Genomic DNA, 19,265 nt, shown 5'->3' on the forward strand with positions numbered 1-19,265 from the left:
TGTTGACCAGGATGGTCTCGATCTCTTGACCTCGTGATCCACCCGCCTCGGCCTCCCAAAGTGCTGGGATTACAGGCGTGAGCCACCGCGCCCGGCCTTCGAAGTCTGTGCTCTTAACCACATTGCAGTCGCTGAGAAAGAGGCTTGTAGTTGCCATCAATACCTGACCTGGTCAGTGTAATGAGTGTGACTGGCAGAAAAACAGTAATGCATCCAGCCCCACTGAAGGCACTGTGAATGATGTAAGGCTTGCCTCTTACAGCTGACTCCTAGATTCTGTGCCTCACCACCACCTGTGCTCCAGCACGCAGGGCTCTGTGCCATGCCCGGCTGTGTCACAGACTTCCCTATCTTCCTGCCTCTGCACGTGCACCCTCCTACAGTCTCTCCATCCAGCAAAGGCATACTTGTCTACTGTCATTAAGTTTACATTTTCTTAATTTAAAAAAAAGTGGGTTTTTTTTGGTAGAGACAGGTCTCACTACGTTGCCCAGGCTGGTCTCAAACTCCTAGCCTCAAGCAATCCTCTCACCTCAGCCTCCCGAAGTGCTGGGACTACAGGTGTGAGCCACCACACCCGGCTACTTCCTTAATTTTGATGTTCTCAACACATTTCCTACACTCCACCTGACTCCCCTCCTAACGTCCCAGGAGAGAGACAAAGTTAATTGTATTATCATCTCCGTATTTCACACAGACCATTTACCATGCCAGAAAATATACAGAATTACAGCTATGGAATATTATTTATAGTCTGCATTCTATGCTGGACTAGAAGCTCTTATAGGCAGGAAGCTCATCTCACTCATCGCTGCACCCCAGTTCCTGAACCTGAGTCATTAAATGAACTACCTAATCCTCCTGGTGGTGGGAGGGGGCTCTTATTTTCGCTCTTTCCTTGCCATTCCAGGGAGACAGGGAATTTCCAAGGGCCTTACCTGGCAGAGAACGGATAAATTCGTAGACATCTTCTACGTTCCACTTGGTGGGCTCACTTGGCAGGAAGTGGTGTCCCATGCCCACGAGGTCCCGCATGTGCATGTCGGGGAGCTCCAGGTCCCGCTGGCCTTGTCGCCGGCGGGAAGTAGATGAGCTGGCTGAGATGGGTGACAAGGGTTCCTCATAGCTTGAGTTATCTGAGCAACGGCTGGAGTCTTCCTGGCTGTGTGTTAGCTGCAAAGCAGCAGTAACTGAAAGGGGCACAGTGCCTGTTGGCTGGGAGCAGAGAGAACATTTTCTTCATGATGGGGGAACGAACCATCTCTAGCAGCAGTGACGGACAAAGGCAGGTATTTCTCCCTTTTCTACTTGGCCTAGTCCTACACATCTGAGTTCCCAGATTGAGCTGCATCTTCCATGCTGTCCCATCTCTACCCTTGGCAGCGTCAGTCCTTCTCACTAGTGTAGCATGCCCCACACAGTACTGCAGTTATCTCTTTTTCCAGACATGGGTTTTAATGCAGGGCACTGTGTGTTCCAGGAGGTGACCACAGAGCCACTTGAAATAGCATGTAAAATTGGACCACATCTTTGGACCATTCTTAAGGAGGTTTAAGACAAAAACAACAGGGAAAATATATATAAGGTTATGAAACATCACACCAGGCTGTGGAGTTCCTTTAAGGTGAGACTGTGCCCTTACAGCCCAGTGCCTAACAGAGTTCCTGGCATACAACTGGTGCCAAAAAATATTTAACGACTGAATACCCATATTCTTGGTAGACACCTTCAAGAACTCAGTGCTCTCGTGTTTGGGGAGGCAAAAAGGTGGCAAGACAAGGATGGAGGCTGCCTTTTCACCCAGCCCTCCATGTAAGGCAGGAGGTTACCCAAGTAGCTCAGGGGAGACTCCATTTGCTTGGCCCCAGAAGTCAAGGATGGAAGCAAATTGGAAGGTGGGATGAGGCAAGGCCACGGAAGGGGGCAGGGGACCTTGTAAGCACCCGTGCGTCTAAATGAAGGGACCTACTGGGATGCAGGAAGGCTTGACTGGATAGGTCTACAAGGAATGAGAGCACACAGAGTACGCTGAGGTCAGCAGCTGGAGGGGACCGTGGTGTCGACGGCCATGGAAGGGAAGCTGTGGGGATGGAGCTTCAGGCTCTGCTGGCCTCTTACCTGCTTCTTGGTATCCTTGGTAAGTGGTGGCAGACTGGCTTTGCTGGCCCGACGGCGGTTGTGGGTCGCAGCTCCTGCCTTCTGCAGCTTGCTCCGGTCTGAGTGGAAAAGTCCCACCCGTTTGGTGCATCCCACGTTGTACCTTCAGGGATGGGTAAAGGGGACATCAGAGCAGTCGTTGTGCTTACGGGCCATCGGCAGAATGAGCACAGCCAAGCTGTCTGACAAGATTTTAGTCCATCTATTGGTTCAGATCCTAACTCCTAACTGTGTGACTTTGGGTTTAAGTCACTTAAGTGCTGAGCCTCTGTTTCTTTAGCTGGAGTAGGGGGTAATACCACTCACTTTCTGGGACTGGTCTTACAACATGAGATAATGTCTGTAAAATGTTTGAGACGACACCTATACTTGGACCAGGACAAGAGCTCACAGCTGATTTATTCCACTATAAAAATGTTACCCTGTGCTGGGAAACTACCATCCACTGTCCCGCTGGGGGGTGGCCTGGCAAAGCTTGACAAAGGTGCCCTGACTGCCCCGACAGCCTGAGGGGAATGAGGGCTGAAGACAGCTGAACTCTAGCTTGGCATGCAGAGCACCTCTGCCTCGGACCTAGAGATCTCTTCTCTTCTGGGATCTCAGGGCTTCAAGGTCAGCTGCTGCTTCCATGGTGGTGTACAAAGACCACAGAGGGCTTTAGAATCAGATAAGCCGAAATCCCCAGGCCTATGGTTTATTAGCTATGTCATTTTAGGCACTACTACTCCTTTGTGCTTTAGTTCCCTAACCTGCATAAAGGGGACAACAGTAATACCTGGCTTGGGAGTTATTTTGAAGATGAGATAATCGTTATCAATTAACTGGCACAGTGACTAGCGCACAGCAGGTTCTCAGGAAATGACAGTGGTTTTTATGATGACCATTAGTGTTCTAAGCTGGGCAAGAGCTCACCAAGGGAACGCTACAGTCAGTGCTGTGGTTCTGGGCAAAGCTTACCCTAACAAGGCAGGGGCTGTCAAGGCTAGGAAAGGAGCATGAGTGGCAATGGGGCCAGGAGGGGCAGCTGAGCCAAAGCGCTATGGCTTTTCCTTGGACTCTCTGCTGCTCTCTCCCACCTGCTCCTAGGAGTTCTGGTTTCTTATGCTTGTTAAATTAGGGATGCCATCCTGCTTCCAGGTGGATCGAGGAAGTAGGAAATTGGAGAAGCCACCCCATGGGCCACCTGGGGTGGACTATTAATGGCAGGAGGTGGGATAGAAAAACAGGATACAAAGGTGCAGTCCTGAGGAAATGGGGATCTGGGGCCACTCACCTCTTTGCACAAGCCATGGAACAGAAGCGCTTGGAACGCTTGAACTTATAGGCAAAGTCCACTCGGCCACAGAGCTCACACTTGAGTTTGAGGGGAGCACCCTCCTCTTTGGATTCTGAAAAGTATAGAAGTGGGTAGGGTGGAGAATGAGAAATTCCTGCAGGACTGTGGACAGCCCCACCGCAGGGCCTCCCTACTCCATCCTGCGTGGTCCTCCTGCTCCCACAGCTATGACAGGCAGCAGCAGTCTAGCATGGAAAATGCCAGTGGTTCCCCCCACCGGAATGTACTCAAAGGTGTCTGGGGATGCCCCTTGTATACTCGACATTTTTTCTTCCAAGTGCTCTGAGTCTGAGGCAAAACACAGGTAGGGAAGAGTCAGTATCAAATGACCATGGAAGAAAGCAGCAGCCCCCAGGAAATACTCTGGATATTGTCACAGCTGCTCTGCTGGCATCACCCCACCTTGATCTATGCAGCTAGCTGGCTGCTGACCCAATGGCAGACCCCAGGAGCCCACACTCCTGCAACTGTGCAGCCCTGTCAGTGCTTCATGGGAAAGCGCAGCATTATCTGGCCTCTGCTGTGCCCCAGAGCTGGCCTCAGTTTCAAGGCAAGAATGAAGGGCAGGACTCGCCTGGGGTGCTCCTACAGTCACGCCTAAAACTTGCCAATGATTCGGAGAGGGAAAGCCACTCTTGGAATCCTGTGGTTGGCTGGACGGGGGTTGAGGGAACAGAGGACACATGGTTCCCCTGATTTCCACATCCCTGTTTTTAAGGGAAGGAGGCTGAGGAGGCACAGGGGGAAACGTTTACAGACTCGCTGGCTCATAGTTCCTCTGGGGACACCAAGAGAGGAAGTGTGTGAGGCCTGCCTTTCCAGCCACGATGGAAGGCTGAGAGATTGGGGTCTGAGATGCCCACCTTGCAGATAGGGCTCCTCCATCTCCGAGTCAGTGGTGGTGGTGTGATCCTGCTGTGGAAGTTTCTCAGGCAGGAACCCCTGTGCATACTTCTTCTTGAGATTCCCCACCAGCAGGGACGAGCGTCCCACCTAGAGGACAGGTGACATGGAGGCCGTGAGGGTCATGTGGGAGAGACTTCTTTGCCATCCATCCTCAACACAATTACACATATAAAGTATCCAGGCGCAGAGGCCAGCCCTCCTCAAACCTTCTCCCATGTCATCATCCAAGAGTGCTGGGCTCAAGGCCTTATTTTGCTGGTTGGCTTATGAGGTAAAATGCTAATGAGCAAAGTACAGGGATGTCTTCTGTCCAGGACCAACGGATGGCTCAGGAGGTTAGGAAAATGTCTATTCCAATAAGAGGCTAAGGGCTGAGATCAGGTTTCCCACAGTGCCAGATCAAGTGCCAAGACCCAGTGCCCACACTCCTCCAGGCAAGGACAGAGTGGAGTCCGTGTGAGGCTGTACACATGAGAGAGGCTCAGCACCCGCTTTCTGACTTTTTACTATTTTCCACCTTACCCCAGTGCCTGACCCAAGCCAGAGGTACAGGCAGCCATGGAGGACAGCAAGAAAAAATGGACCCTGGGCCACAGAGCCAATGCCCTCTCAGTTGTCAGGACCCCAGAGTAGCTTATTCACATGTTTGGATCTCCTTTTGTGGCCTTTGTTTAGGCAGCCTGGTAGCCAGTCACGTGGCATTGACTCTAGAGTGATGCTGGGGGTGCTATTCAATCTGCCTCCAGTCCATGAGATCAGGTGGTTTCTAGTGTTACTCGAGGAGGCCCAGTCTAACAGGGAAGGGATGTAACAGAGCTAGAGTCACTTCTAGCTAAGGTGTTCCAGGCAGATTTCTTTGCCACTGGCCTTGGACAACCTCTAGTGGGAAAGAAGACAAAAAGCTATTTGTCTTTTGGCATTTTACAGGAGCAGTTCACCCATCTCAGTTAATCAAGCTCCAAGTCTTTTGCTGAGTAATCAAGCCGCTCATGGAACCAAAGAATGAGGAAAAGGCAGATGGCATCCCAGAAAGGTGTCTCTGCAACAGCCAGATACTTTTCATCAGAACAGAGGCTGCTGTGCCCCTGGCTCTGGGCTCCTCCACACCCACAGGGCAGCACCACTGTCTCCAGTGCACACTGCACAGAAGCAGCTCTGGGTGCTTTGCCTAATAACCCATCTTCGTGGCTCTTGGATATTTCCTGTTAGGCTTATGCTTCCATTGTGACCTTTCTGAGTGCGCCACCATCTCATTCACTCCCCTTTCAAGGCTCTGTCCCCAGAAAACAAGCTTCATGTTGTGACCCTGCTCCATCACATCATTTTTGATATATGTATCTTGAGAATTCTGTACTGTGCAGGGCTGAAGTTTTGCCATTCAGAGGTTTTGGCATTCGAAATTCAATGAAGTCTAATTTCCCAAAGCCCATCATGTCTCACCAAATACCCACAGTGAACTCTCTTTTAACTAAGAGTTCACACATCACCAGGCAGGGACACACCTGAGTTTGTGTGTGGAAACTTCTAACCAAGGGTCTTGCCAATTATTCCTGATCGCTGACCCCCCTTCTGGACCTTGGAAAGATAATCCTAGAAAGAAATGGCTCTATATTCTTTGGGGGAGGAAGTTAACAAGGAAAGAGCAAACTGTTCACATTTTCAGAAATTTTACATGGAAATGTAAAAATATTCTAAGACACATCCAAAATATACTTAAAAAAAAAAGGGGAAAAGAAGTAGTCCGTACCGGGAAAGGCTCCGCCCCCTCCTGGATCACAAACCCTTCGATAACATGCGTCAGGATTTGGGGTTTCACAATGGCCTGTGGTGGTTTATTCTCACCATTCTGGGGGGCAGTGCCGGCGATGCTGGAGGCAGAGTTTCCGTTCCCTGAGGTCATGCCGGGGCTGCTGAGGTCGGTCAGTGCATGAACAATGCCCTGCCCTGTCTCTGCATGAGAGAGAGTAGGAAAACAAAGCAGGGGAGATCAGAACCAGAGTCCACGCCCAGGGAGGGATAGCAAGGACTCAAACTGAGCCTGCCTTTTTCTGCGGAGCCAAGCAACGATGCAAACCAAGCAGTCCCCTCCCCTCAATGACCCATTTAAAAGTGGCACAGTTTCAATGGACACATCACCAAGTATGAGTCTAGTCAGTTCCACAACACATGCGGCTAATCAGCTAGCACTGTTTCTTAATTTCTCAACTGTGCTATTAACAGTTAACCCGGTTAAACAGACGGGAATTCTGTCTTTGAGGAGTCAAGACCTTGGTTGATACTGATTCGAACAAATAAGACAATATTCAGTTTGAGGGAGAAAAGTATTCACGGTGACATCTAAAACCAGGACAAGAAGCTGAGCTAGGTATAGGGCTTTGAGTGTGATAAAGAGAGGTTAAATGAAGCTTCTATGTGGTTCCTTAGAGGAGGGATTTTAAGAGCCCTGTGAAATGTCAGAACACTGAACCCCAGAAATTGATGCCAAGGGAATGTGGGGGCTGAACCCCAAGTAAATACTATCATGTAGATTTGACTATTCAGAGACTGGTTATTTGGGGTCAGTGCATTGAAATATGCAGAGATTCTATATTTCTGCCAAGGAAGCTGCTAGGCAGAGCTGAGATTTTCTCTGCTGTTTCTGCTGAGCTGGGTGCTCTCAAAATCAGGCCTCCTGCCCAGATGTCAGCTCCTTACCTAATTTGATCCTCACCAAATCATAGACCCTCTGTCTCTGTGGACAACCTTCCCTAAGTTCTCCTTCCCCACAGGCCTGCTAGCCTTCCTCTAAAAGACCTAACAGAGTGCTCCAGAAAGTGAAATTAGATGCCTATACAACCACACCACAGTGGACTTCCTCTCTTCCACTTCAAACAGCATCTCTCACGAGCTGTCTCATTGTCTTAGACGTGCAAGACTTCATCTCCTCACTTCTGTAACTCTCTCCCGCCCCTTTCCCAGGGCTGTTCTCTCCCACCACCAACTGCCCTGTAAGCTGAGGCTGCCTTTAACTTGGAACTTCCTAAAAAAGAAAAAACAGAAAAAGCCATTTCTTTATTGCAACAAGCCCATTAATATAAAGCTCAGTGGGGTATGAGTAATACATACTTTAAAAATGATTTCAGCACACTTGTTACTTAAGTAATCTTTGCACAAAACTTTATATAAAGATGCTCATATTTCACATTAAAGATCCATGGTACCACCACAGAACAGGAATTTCTTGTCTTAATTATACAGTATGGAAAAGTCAAAACAGATACATTTTAGAAAAGGTGGTTTAGGGCTGGGCGCAGTGGCAAATGGGGCAAAGGGAGGCTGAGTGCCAGGGCTCATGCCTGTAATCCCAGCACTTTGTGAGGCTGAGGCAGATGGATTACGAGGTCAAGAGTTCGAAACCAGCCTGGTCAACATGGTGAAACCTTGTCTCTACTAAAATACAAAAATTAGCTGGGTGTGGTGGTGTGTGCCTGTAATCCCAGCTACTCAAGAGGCTGAGGCAGGAGAATTGCTTGAACAGGGGAGGCAGAGGTTACAGTGAGCCAAGATTGTGCCACTGCACTCCAGCCTGGGTGACAGAGCAGGACTCCGACTCAGGGAAAAAATAAAAATAAAAAAAAAAGGTAGTTTATAACTGGGTCACAATGGGTCTTGGTCCACTCAAGCTCAGGTTTTGTTTTTTTCTTTTTTTTGAGACAGTCTCTCAGGTTCAAGTGATTCTCCTGCTTCAGCCTCCTGAGTAGCTGGAATTACAGGCACACACCACCATACCCAGCTAATTTTTGTATTTTTAGTAGAGATGGGGTTTCACCATGTTGGCTGGGCTGGGCTGGGAACTCCTGACCTCAGGTGATCCATCTGCCTCGGCCTCAAAAAGTTCTGGGATTACAGGCATGAGCCCCGGCGCCCAGTTTCAAGCTCATGTTCTTACTGGTGGTCCTAATGCTAACTAAACTAGGATAAACCTTCTTTAATGAACAAGAGTTGACTATGGTACATCTTTAGTACTCCGTCCTCCACATAATTCAGCTACATCATAAACTTCAGAGCTGAGCAGGGGTCATCTAAGAGAAAAGACCGATGAAGTTTTTTTTTTTTTTTTAAATAATTTTTGTTTGAGACACAGTTATACCAGTAAGTGAGAAAATTTCCATTAAGTGCCTATATTCATTTGAAAAAAAATTTTTGAACAGCTTTGGCTTTTCTGTAGAGACAGAAAAATTTCCTTTCTTTTGGAATTAGTCTTTCTAGTTGCAAAGGTATCTAAGAACTTGAGAGCTTGTCTGGAGGTTCCAGCAGGGGGGTGCAGCTACTCGTATGCCCTTGACTGAGGGATGGTTGTCCTCTTTGACTCAGCACACAGGTTCAGGAGGGACGCATGTGGAGCAGTGAGGGAGGAAGGGGACACTGGCCTAGCCAGCCAGATCAGTGGAATCAATGGGGTGACAGGTGTTGCAGCCAGATGGCCCTCACATCCATGTTTAAGAACTTAGAAAAAACCCCTTTCCCTCACAATCTGTGGGTAACTACAAGGACTGAGTTGGTGAGTCAATCAAATTAAGTTTCTGTGCTTTCAAATTTTTAAATCTTTAAGTCTGCCTTTACACAATTACATTTCTCTGCTTTTATGTTTGCCATATGCTAAGAAACACATCTATTTTATTTAAAACGATTAATTACTAAAATAGAAAGATTACTCTGAAAGCTAAAATTTTATTTTTTAGATGATGGCTATTTCCTTCCAATTAGAGCCTGGTAAAATATCCCCTGATGAGTTTAAAGTACTGCAGATTATAAAACTACAGGACTGGAAAGTCTGGTTTGATCTCTTACCAGTGCTTGACCATTCTCTATGATATGCCCACCCAATGATTTTCTGGCATTTGTTTGAATACCTCCAGTGACAAACTCACTACTTTGGAAGCAGTTTGTTCCCACCTTGGACAGCTCATTAGTGATTCCTTATATAATGAACCCAAAATCTGCCCATTAATTTCTTCCAAATTATCCTCGTTCTGTTCCTTAAACTCACAGAGAACAAGGCCAATCAGATTTGTCTAACAGGCAGAGACGCGGGCTTAGACCTGGCTTAGAGACTGGTCTCTATCACTGAGTAAATTATGGGCAAGTCATTGTTTCTCTCTAAGCCTCGGCTTCATGGGCTGTGAAATAAGGATCCTACACCTATCTTAGAGTGCTGCTGAGAGGATTAATGAGCCAGTGAAATGCAGCGCAGTGCTATCTTACGAGGAAATGCTTGAGAATGCTCCTGGTGTCATGAAGGACATCACTCACGACCGCAGTCTATCTTCTCTCCTCCAGGCCAACCCCTTCTGTTCTTTCAGCTATTTCTTACATAGAAAGTCTGCGAATTCCTCACATCCTAGGACCTCTTTGCCTATATCTTTTAACATAAGGTACGTAGTCAACACTAAGCATCATCTGTCAGGTGTTGTCACTTAAGAGATCAGGTCGGTAAGAGTTTTGGTTTTCTGTGTTTGTTTTAAAGACAGTCACACCTTTGAGAGCATAGGTAGAAAATAATAATTCCCTTGTTTCAGTTTAATGAATTCCTCCATGGAATTAATCCATTCTCCTCTGAATTCTGGGATCACTCCCACCTCCTGCCTCTTTCACTGATATGCATCAGAAAATACCTCCTCAGACCTTGTCTCCTTTCATGGGATCCCTCTATCCTTGCTTGACTTCTTTGGCTGAGTCCCCCTCCTCTCTCAGATCTATGACTGTTAATGTTCACTGCAAGATGGAAGCTCACTCTTGAGGTCAGATTTTGTCCTCATGCCAGACACATTTGTGAACAGACACGATCACCAGCTCAAAGGCTAGAGAGCCAATGCTTAATTCTGGGAAGCAAAACTTCTTGGAATTTGAGGTTTTTTTTTTTTTTTTTTTTTTTTTTAAGATCTTGTTAAGAGAGAGAACAAACTAAAAAAAACTCTTGCACTACATTAGAAACTGTCACTCTCCACTGTAACCCAGGGCAGATCACAGAAGAGACAGAATCCAAAGGACAGACAGGAGAGTGTTTTTCAAATATACAAAGGTTCACAACGATTTCACTTTGCAGTCATCTTGTAAGCCAACAGCTCCTCATCTGCTTTAGTAACAAAGGAGTTTGGACTATTTCTGGAATGACCAAACACAATCTCACCCCCTGCCAAGCTCAGCACACTGAGATTAATTTAATCTGCTTCCCGCTCTCCCAGACTGCTTTGCGGGCTTTGGAGGAAAGCAGCTTAACAGCGAAACTTGCAGAAACCTGCTCTGCTGGCCCTGAGGCCAGATAAAAGAGACAAAGAAATACTCTGAATTCGGTTCCTTACTCAATTCCCTTGACCAGTCCAGAGGCTGTCAATGCTGCTAGGGATTCCCACAGGTCTCAAATGCCTGTATACAGTCAGGCACCTGAAACGGAAAGGTGGGGGGCAGGATAAGGCGGGTGGGAGAGGCTGGGGGAGGGGAGTAAAGGGCCAAGTATTCCTGTCAGAATGAACAGAGCAGCATGTTCCATGGAGTCTTGCCTAACATATGTCTCAACCTCTAGGCTGTTTCTCAATTCTGGTCTCACTCACAGGCTCTGGTAGAAACAGCCCTTACAGGGGCAGGATAAAACAGGAAGGACCACCCAGCTCCTGTCTATGAAATTATCTGCTTTGTGACTGGTCACCTCTCCTAAGCAGAGCAGATTTCTCTAGGTAGGAAGCTATCACTCACTCAGTCACCTCTAGATCTTCAGAGGCTAACCCCATATCCAAAGTATGACAGGTGCTTAATGACCATTAAACTGGAATGTGTGGAATCCGTGATCTCAGTCTTCATTGTCCACATAAGAGTACAGGGCTGCCTAGTGCCAAGTCAAGCAATTTGACACTAGCTGAGATTTACAAATTGCTTTCTGAAGCTATGATGATTTGAGAGCAGCTAGGCTGGTGGTACCTGCCTAATGAGCAGCATTTCTGGGTACCTGATTATGAAGAATAAGAGCTATTTGGCCCATGTCTTCCTGGTACAGTGGGGATTTCCTCAGCAGAAGAGAGGTACAGGCAGACCTCTGAATTCCCTGTCCCCTTTAAAACATTTTTGCCAGACCCAGGAGCTTGGCAAGGCAGGATGACCTCTAGAGGCAGAGGCAGGGAGGCTCCTAGGACCAGTAGGTTAACATCCAGAATGGATGGGCTCTCCAGCCTGCTGAGGACAGATGTCAGGCTGGTGCCAGTTTAGCACAATTGGGCCACTTCAGAGCCAGTTCTGATTTTCAGTTACACTGGAAATACAGTTTAGTACAGCTTGAGTATGCCTTATTCAAAATGCCTGGGAGCAGAAGTGTTTTGAATTTTAGATTTTCTCAGGTTTTAGAATATTTGCATTATACTTACTGGTTGAGCATCCCAAATCCAAAAATCTGAAATGCTCCAATGAGCATTTCCTTTGAGTATCATGCAGGTGCTCAAAGTTTGGGATTTTCTGAAACAGGTATTTCAGATGGCTTAGCACTCATTCTGTCTGACCCTAAAATAGCCTTGAAGACACCGCTTCAAAGGCAGTAGAGACCAAACAGAGATTCTCCTTCTCCCACCTCAGCTTGGTCAATGGCTGATTTCCACCTTATCATGAGAAGAAGGGCATATGTATTTTAACTTAAAAGACTTCTATTTACTGTTTGGCTGCGGTAGGAGTAAGACAGAGCTCATGAAGTCAATAAAAAATTTAAAGAAGCAGAGTAGATGACAAATGGATCATTTTCTTACAGTAAATTCTGCTCCACAAATGGTGAAGCAAGGTCGCCTATAAAACACAGCACACGCTCTCCAAGCCCCCGCACTGAAGTCATGCTCATTGTGCTTCAGCTCAGCAGGCCCAGCCATGTGGCCAGGGTTGACACTGCAGAGTTCCCAAGGAACCATTTGCTCTAGAAACAGCCTGAGTGAAGCACTGCAGAGTGATGCCCAAACACAGCTCACACCTGGTCCAAGCAACAGGCGGAACTGCAGTGCGGTAAGCTGAGGGCAGAATGTCTAGTCCTCGTGGAAAGGTCTGGGGCCACCCTTTACAATTTCTTTGGTTATATTTGGGCCCCCAAATAAATTAATGCCACTCTGAAAGTGAGGAAGGCAAGATATTTCATCAGCACCAGTTTGTGGACACCTTCCCCCAGGGCAGGGTAAGTGAAGGGCAGGAAAGTGACAGGGAGTTGAGGGGAGGAGAAGGGAGGGAGGGCAACAGGTAGGCTGAGCTCAATCTGGGACCTTGACAAAGTCCATCAGTTAGAGATTCATTTGCGTAACAATTTCTTTAAAATGCAAGTATACAACTTACAGTCATTCACACTTCACTGCGAATTATTTGACTCTCATAAACAGATTACTTTCCTCCCAATTTAGGAACAGGGGTGTGAGAAGGGGTGGGTAGTGAGTGTTTTGGATCACAGGGCACTAGATCCCAGAGGATTAATGTTTAGAAGGGTTCTGAGTTTAACATTGTAATGTCCTAGATGAAGCAACCTGGCCTCAGAGGTTAGGTGACTTACCCAAGGTCACAAAAGGCAGGCAGTGGCAGAACCCACACTAGAACTTAGTGCTCTAGATTTTTCCAGGTGGGCCACACAGGTGGAGGGAGGGCTGTGCTGATTAGCCATGGACACTTGGGAAAAGAGGACAGGACCTGGGAACTGTATCCTGGGACCTTTTGAGGTGGAGATATCACATGTGGGCTGTAGCAGTTGGGTTGGGAAGCACAGGATGATATCAGTGAGTGATTCCCAAACTGGGATCCCTGGATGACTGAGCAGGATCCCTAATCTAGTTAATCAGGACCCACAAGCTGGATTCAATTTTTCGAGAAGCCTAAAAGGAAACAGCCATACACATACCTTCAAGAGGGCAAAACACACTATTATTTAATACCATGTTACCATGTTTCCCAAATTCTAAAATGCGGTCAGATGTTAAGATGACCCATTTGTCCCACAAGAGTTTTTACATGAAACTTACACATTGATTACATGAGCGTCTCAAGTACTGATTGTAAAAGTGTGCATTTTAAAATAAAGCAAGAGTGAAAGCCATTTATTTGGAAGACAGTATCTTGTAAAACATGCACAAAAGGAGCTCTTAGTGATAGGAAAATTATAGACCCTACCCACCTGGGGTCCCCTGAATACCAGAAGGCAGGAAGCACAGCCAATGTCTGCAACCTTTTCAAATCTGCTAAGGACAGAGCTGTCAGAGGGGCAGGACTCCTTGCCTTGACACAGCAGGCTGTGGTACCCTCACATAGAAGCCACTATCACCCTGCCCCTTAGCACCTTTGAAGAACCTCTCCCAGAGACGACACAGCAGTGACAGGAGGACCCCCGTGGGGCTCTCTGCCTGAGCATGACTGAGATCCATACCTGGGTTCCTTGCAGGGGGCTGGCCAGCAGGATGAAGGAGAGGCCAAGCCAGGGGACCCTCCAGACCTGCCCTCAGCGTCACTGCAAAATGCCCTTTCTAGGTCTGGGTTGAAAGGTTTGGAGAGCTTCTTGGGCTTTAAGCATCTGGGCTGACCAGCTTCGGTTAAGGCATCCTGGCAGGGAGGGGGCTCCTCCCTTGCTGGCAGCCATTACCATACAGCTGACTTTCATGCTGTCTCTCAGGACACAGGCAAAGAGAGCGGCCCTTCTGACTCACCCACAATCCCCAGCTAAAGTGTACATAAGCTGAATTGTAAACAGCTGAATGTGCTCCAAGCTGCCACCCCCAGCTATGCAGGGAGAAATCAATGGAGCGAACAGCCACCCTCCCCCCACCCCATGCAGTTCAGGACAACGGGAGCAGTGGGGGATTTCCAAACAGCTGCCTGAACGCTTCCCAGGCCACAGGCTGAGGATTGCAAGAGGGGCCTGAGGTCACACTCCGCAGTAGCACCTGCAGGACCAGAGTAACTTCCACCAGGTCAACACACCAGGGAATAACAGCTGGCCCTGGCTGCAGGGAGTCGGGGGAGTTTTCAAAGAGTTCTACTTAACCCTGGTGATGGAGGCCAGTGCAGTGGTATACAGTGCCAGGGATGAGGGCTCCTAGACAGTCTCACATCACAGTGCTCCAGCCAATGCCATGATATCAAAACGCAAAATGTCTAGAACCAATGGGAGGGGTTCTACAGTAGATACCAAGATCAGCGGAGATCAAAAAGAAGGCAGAGTGGAAAGAGCATAGGCTTTGGGGGCCTGACCTGGACTCATATTCAGGTCCATCTTTGATTATCTGTATGGCTTCGAGCACTCAGTGCCTCTTCTGAGTCTTGGTTTATCCATCTGTAACAACGAGGCTTATACTGCCTGCCTGTCTGGGAGGTTTCAATAAATATTATACATGTAAAATGCCTGGAACTGAATACATGGAGAAGCTGTGCTACATAGCAGTTAAGACTGTGGGATTAGAAAGACTCTAGGCTTAAATCCTCTCCCGCAATGCCAGGCAAATTACTCTAGGCCCGTTTCCTCATCTATGAAATGGGGTACTTACATCTGTCTTACACATAGCTATGGTGAGGATTAAGTAATATAATGCAGGCACAACACACTGGTCTAGGCCGAGCTTGGACACAGGAGTACCAATGTCGCTGAGACCTGTGATAAGATTAGGAAATCATCCTAAGCTCGCTCTTTCTGGGACTCTGCCCTCTTACAGTCCCAGAGCAGGGCTGATCTTTCTGTGGCCCAAACTTAAGTATCTGAGGTTCATGTTCCTCAGATGCCTCGGTCTACTCCGGGAGTCCTGTCCTTGCACTCTTGAGGTCAGACTTCAGGAAGAAATGTTACCACCACTGTGACTGCAACATGACAGAAATGCTTCTGCCCTAAAGGACAAGGCAAACTCTCAAGTCACCGTCAATGACTATTAATCCAAAGGATAAGACAAACACCAGATTCTCTTTCTGTGCGGTTCTTTCATAAAGGGGGGTTTAAGCAGACAGTGCAGAAGAATCCTAGAAACCAGAAAAAAGGTTAACTTTGAGACAAATAAAAGGAAGCACTGCTTTGCCTAGAAAATACTAAATTTATGGAACTTGTAATGCCAGATGATTTAGCCTGTGAAAAGAAATTAGTTTAAAAGGCTAAAGATAAACTCAGTTTAAAAATACACTCATGGAAGATGGATTTCTACCAGTTTACAAAAGAAATCTAGAAATGTTTAGTAAATTCTCCAGTTATTTTCAAGTTGATAACAGGGAAAGGCAACCATGTTCCCCATTATGATGACTATTTTTTTGGTTACTATGACTATTTTTTTGGTTACTAACTGCAGGATCACTAATATTGTTAGATAAATGTCAGGGGAGGCTAGAGGAGGGAATGCTAAGCCTCAGTTGTCGTGTCTATATTATGGACTACATACTCCATATCTTACAAATCAGTCCTACCTATCATTTCTGCTCATGGAAACATTTCTCCTTGCCTCCTTGTAACCACTGTTGAAGCTTCCAATCACCCTACTTTGCCACCAGTCAACTGACAGATCAGATTAATACTGATTACTGGAGGCCTCAAAATGTGGATTTAATCAAATTTTAATTTTTTTTTTTTTTTTTTGCGACGGGGTCTCACTGTGTCACCCAGGCTGACGTGCAGTGTCACAAGCATGGCTTACTGAAGTGCCTGACTGCCCAGACTTAATTGATCCTCCCACCTCAGCCTCCCGAGCAACAGAGACCATAGGCATGTACCACCATGCCCAGCTAATTTTTTTTTTTTAAATTATTTGTAGAGGCAAGGTCTTGCTATATTCCTCAGGCTGGTCTTGAACTCCTGTTCTCAAGTGATCCCCCTGCCTCGGCCTCCCAAAGTACTGGGATTACAGGCATTAGCCACTGTGCCTGGTCCCAATTTTTTTAAAAAGTAGTTGTTCATATTAGTTTTAATTTGCTTTGCTTATTTAAAATGTCTTAATATAACTGTGTGGCTTAGGCCACATATGGATGGTTTCAAATATGCTAAAGATACCAGTAACTAGGGATAATTATATAGTATTTGAGACATAACAGCCATGCAACTAGAGTTTTAAAAATAACTCAAGCAGTCACGAACTTTCATTCTCTTGCCAACAGTTCCAATATTCAGTATCAGGCCTGGTCCTCCTAATCTACTGGAAAAGAGTTGGTTATAGCACGGCATCTAACAGTCATCTCTTCCTAATACAAATGATAATAAATTTCACTGCTAAGAAGACAATCATCTGAAAAAACAGACATCTGCTTATGTTTTAAAGAAAATCTTAATAGCAAACTGGGACTCTCTTCAACATCTGGATTCATCTCAGAGCACTGGCAATCTGAGTTTAACAGCAGTCATGTCTTTAGCAGATGTAGAAAGAATGTTCTCTTCTCTTAGGCTTACCTAAATATCATTTGGAAATTGAAAGAATGGGAAAGCATATCCTTCTTCACTAATCATAAATAATTTGGAAGAAGAAGGAAAAAAAAAACCTTGAAATCTTCTATGCTGGTCTACATGATCTTACAATGAATCTCGGAGCAACGGTTTATGATTTAAATTACATGCTGTGTTCCTTAGCATACTTTTTTTTCTTCAAAAACTAGTAATTCTAAATTGCATAATTCTTGATTCTTGATACTTTATTATAAAACCGCTCATTTCTTGACCATGTCAATTATATGTGACTTTTGTTACTGGCGGGGAAAAAAATCCAGAATTTGTAATAATTATGACTTGGATATGCAAATGGTTAGTTATTTTCCTAACAATTCCCAAAATATCCACATCATAAAGCAAAATTAAAGATGGTTTACCTCTAAATATCTTTAGAAATATCAAATCAGTGTTCTGATGTGGCTAGTAATTCAAATGAAAAATTTTAAATAAGTCAATGCTTAAAATGAAGCCTACCTCTGTTTGAATTGTGAATAAGTAATTAGTTATCTTAAATAGGCAACCGTTTTTTAAAAACAGAAAACATATTCAAAAACAGTTTTAACTGGTAACTCACAGTTTAACCATGCCATAAAAATATTTAAAACATAAATCTATGTGTTCAGACTTCCATTTTGAGGGGTAGTTCAGTTTTGGGTTCCATGAAACAAGGTGTTAAGTCCCCAAAGAGAGAGCCATTTCTGTCATTGACATGAAGTCCCCATCAGAGTAGACTATAACAGAGTCAGTCCTCATCCTGCTTTCCCATAGGGCTGGGGACTGGGGGGAGGGTGGGCAGGCTGAGAAGAAGACCTCACTCCAGGACAGTCTCCTGAGGGGTATGCAAAAGCCTCTCTCTGCAACCACTTTTGTGAGATTCCTCCTGACCACAAAAAATCATCATCATCATCTTTCAGTAGCAAAATGGCATAAACAAAGGGAATAAAAGAGAAACCATCAATTATGAAGACTCCTCATTCTCATTTCTCTACATCTCCAGTAGGTGTCTTTTCAGAAGAGAATCTTTTTATGGCTGGAACTAAATCTGTCTGGAGATTATTGAACAGCTGGGAGAAGTTTAACATAAATTTAGACTGACTCAAGAAGAGGGAAAAACGCTTGGTATATACGGTACTAATGATGAGCAGCATTACTAGAACTGGAGCCACCAACCTATTCCCTAGGTTTTTTCGACTTTTATTTTGGCGAGCTGATCCATGCTAGATGAAAGTGAGGAGGTGGGGGAACTTTACTTGGCAAAGGGTTACTGAATGCCTGGCCTGAGGTCCACAGCCTAAGGGAGGAGACTTTGGGAAGAGTCTAAGGCAGTCAAGTCATCCCCTTTACACATTCACAACAGAAAAAAGTAGACAAAAAGACACCCATGAGCACACCAGTAGGGGTTCCTAATTCTGAGACAATAATCGTGCTCTGTGTTTTTTCCTTAAATAAGAAAACGTAGGGAGGGGACAGCCAGAGGTAAGAAGAGTTCAATTTTGTGAGATCATCCATTCACTTATTCCTCTTAACATGCCCTCACCCCGTGAAAGATCAGAACCAAGGGATCCAAAGTATCTGAGACAGGAAATGAGTAACACAGGAAAAAGGATGTGGTCTGAAAAAGAGTGGATTCTGGGCCTGAGCCAGAGCAAGTAACAGGCACAGGGTCATAGATGAGGGAAGGGCTTGGTGGCAGGAAGCGAAATCTCAGGGTCAGTCGGCTTAGACTAGAAAGTCAGTGACAGAGGGGATGTGTCTGGGGAAGTAGCACAGTGCCTTCCTAAGAGGCTCTCCTTCCCTGAAGGAGGCAGAGAATGCAGAAACAATGGCTGATGAGACCCACAGCCAGAAGAAGGATGACTGTGACAGAAGGAAGAGGGGCTGAAGGTCCCTCTTTACTTAGAGGGAAGTGTAAATAATATATATGGAGTGAGCTTGACAAAGGTAAATTAAAAATTAACCCAGGACCTGGAAGAGAGTGGAAAGGGCTGGGAGGTGGAACATGATGAAACACCAGCATTCATAAGCACCTATGTGCCACATGTCAGTGAAGAACAGTTTGGGGAAAAAAGAAGGGGATGAAAACAGGAGAGAAAACATAGTTGGACAACTGAAAAACTGGCTCAAGTATAACAGAAAAGTGCACTAAGAAACTTCCCCCTTTCTCAAGATTAAGGCTGGAGGAAAAAGAGGTCTTTTCTTCCCAGTGTACATGGACGAGCCTGGAAACAGATCTTGGGTGGGCTGAGAGGCAGAGCTCATGTGATGAAGAGTGCCTGGAAAGGGCAGGTGCCAAAAGAGCACCACTCCCCATCTGCTAGACCTTCTGCGAAACAAGCCCGCCCTTGTGAGTGAGCCAAGCCAGAGGCCCTAGCTCCTGCCTTGCAGAGGCTGGAACTTAGGTGCAGAAATCGCCAGTGGAAAACACAGTTTATCAGC

General features: G+C 46.1%; 1 protein-coding gene across 7 annotated transcripts in view; it reads right to left on the bottom strand.

The window, feature by feature from the left end:
* Positions 1–19,265, bottom strand: part of PHC2 (polyhomeotic homolog 2) — a 102,817-nt gene that overhangs the window by 4,639 nt on the left and 78,913 nt on the right. For all 7 annotated transcript variants that reach the window (XM_032246827.1, XM_032246831.1, XM_032246829.1 and 4 more), the window contains 5 exons: positions 6,147–6,349; positions 4,357–4,486; positions 3,431–3,545; positions 2,119–2,260; positions 939–1,215 (listed from right to left, as the gene is read on the bottom strand). In XM_032246827.1, the coding sequence (XP_032102718.1) occupies positions 939–1,215; positions 2,119–2,260; positions 3,431–3,545; positions 4,357–4,486; positions 6,147–6,349 (867 nt within the window). The remainder of the gene's footprint in view (positions 1–938; positions 1,216–2,118; positions 2,261–3,430; positions 3,546–4,356; positions 4,487–6,146; positions 6,350–19,265) is intronic.

Source organism: Sapajus apella, unplaced genomic scaffold (genome assembly GCF_009761245.1).
Source record: "Sapajus apella isolate SASKATOON/1434 unplaced genomic scaffold, GSC_monkey_1.0 scaffold62, whole genome shotgun sequence".
In the NCBI taxonomy this organism is placed as follows: Eukaryota; Metazoa; Chordata; class Mammalia; order Primates; family Cebidae; genus Sapajus; species Sapajus apella.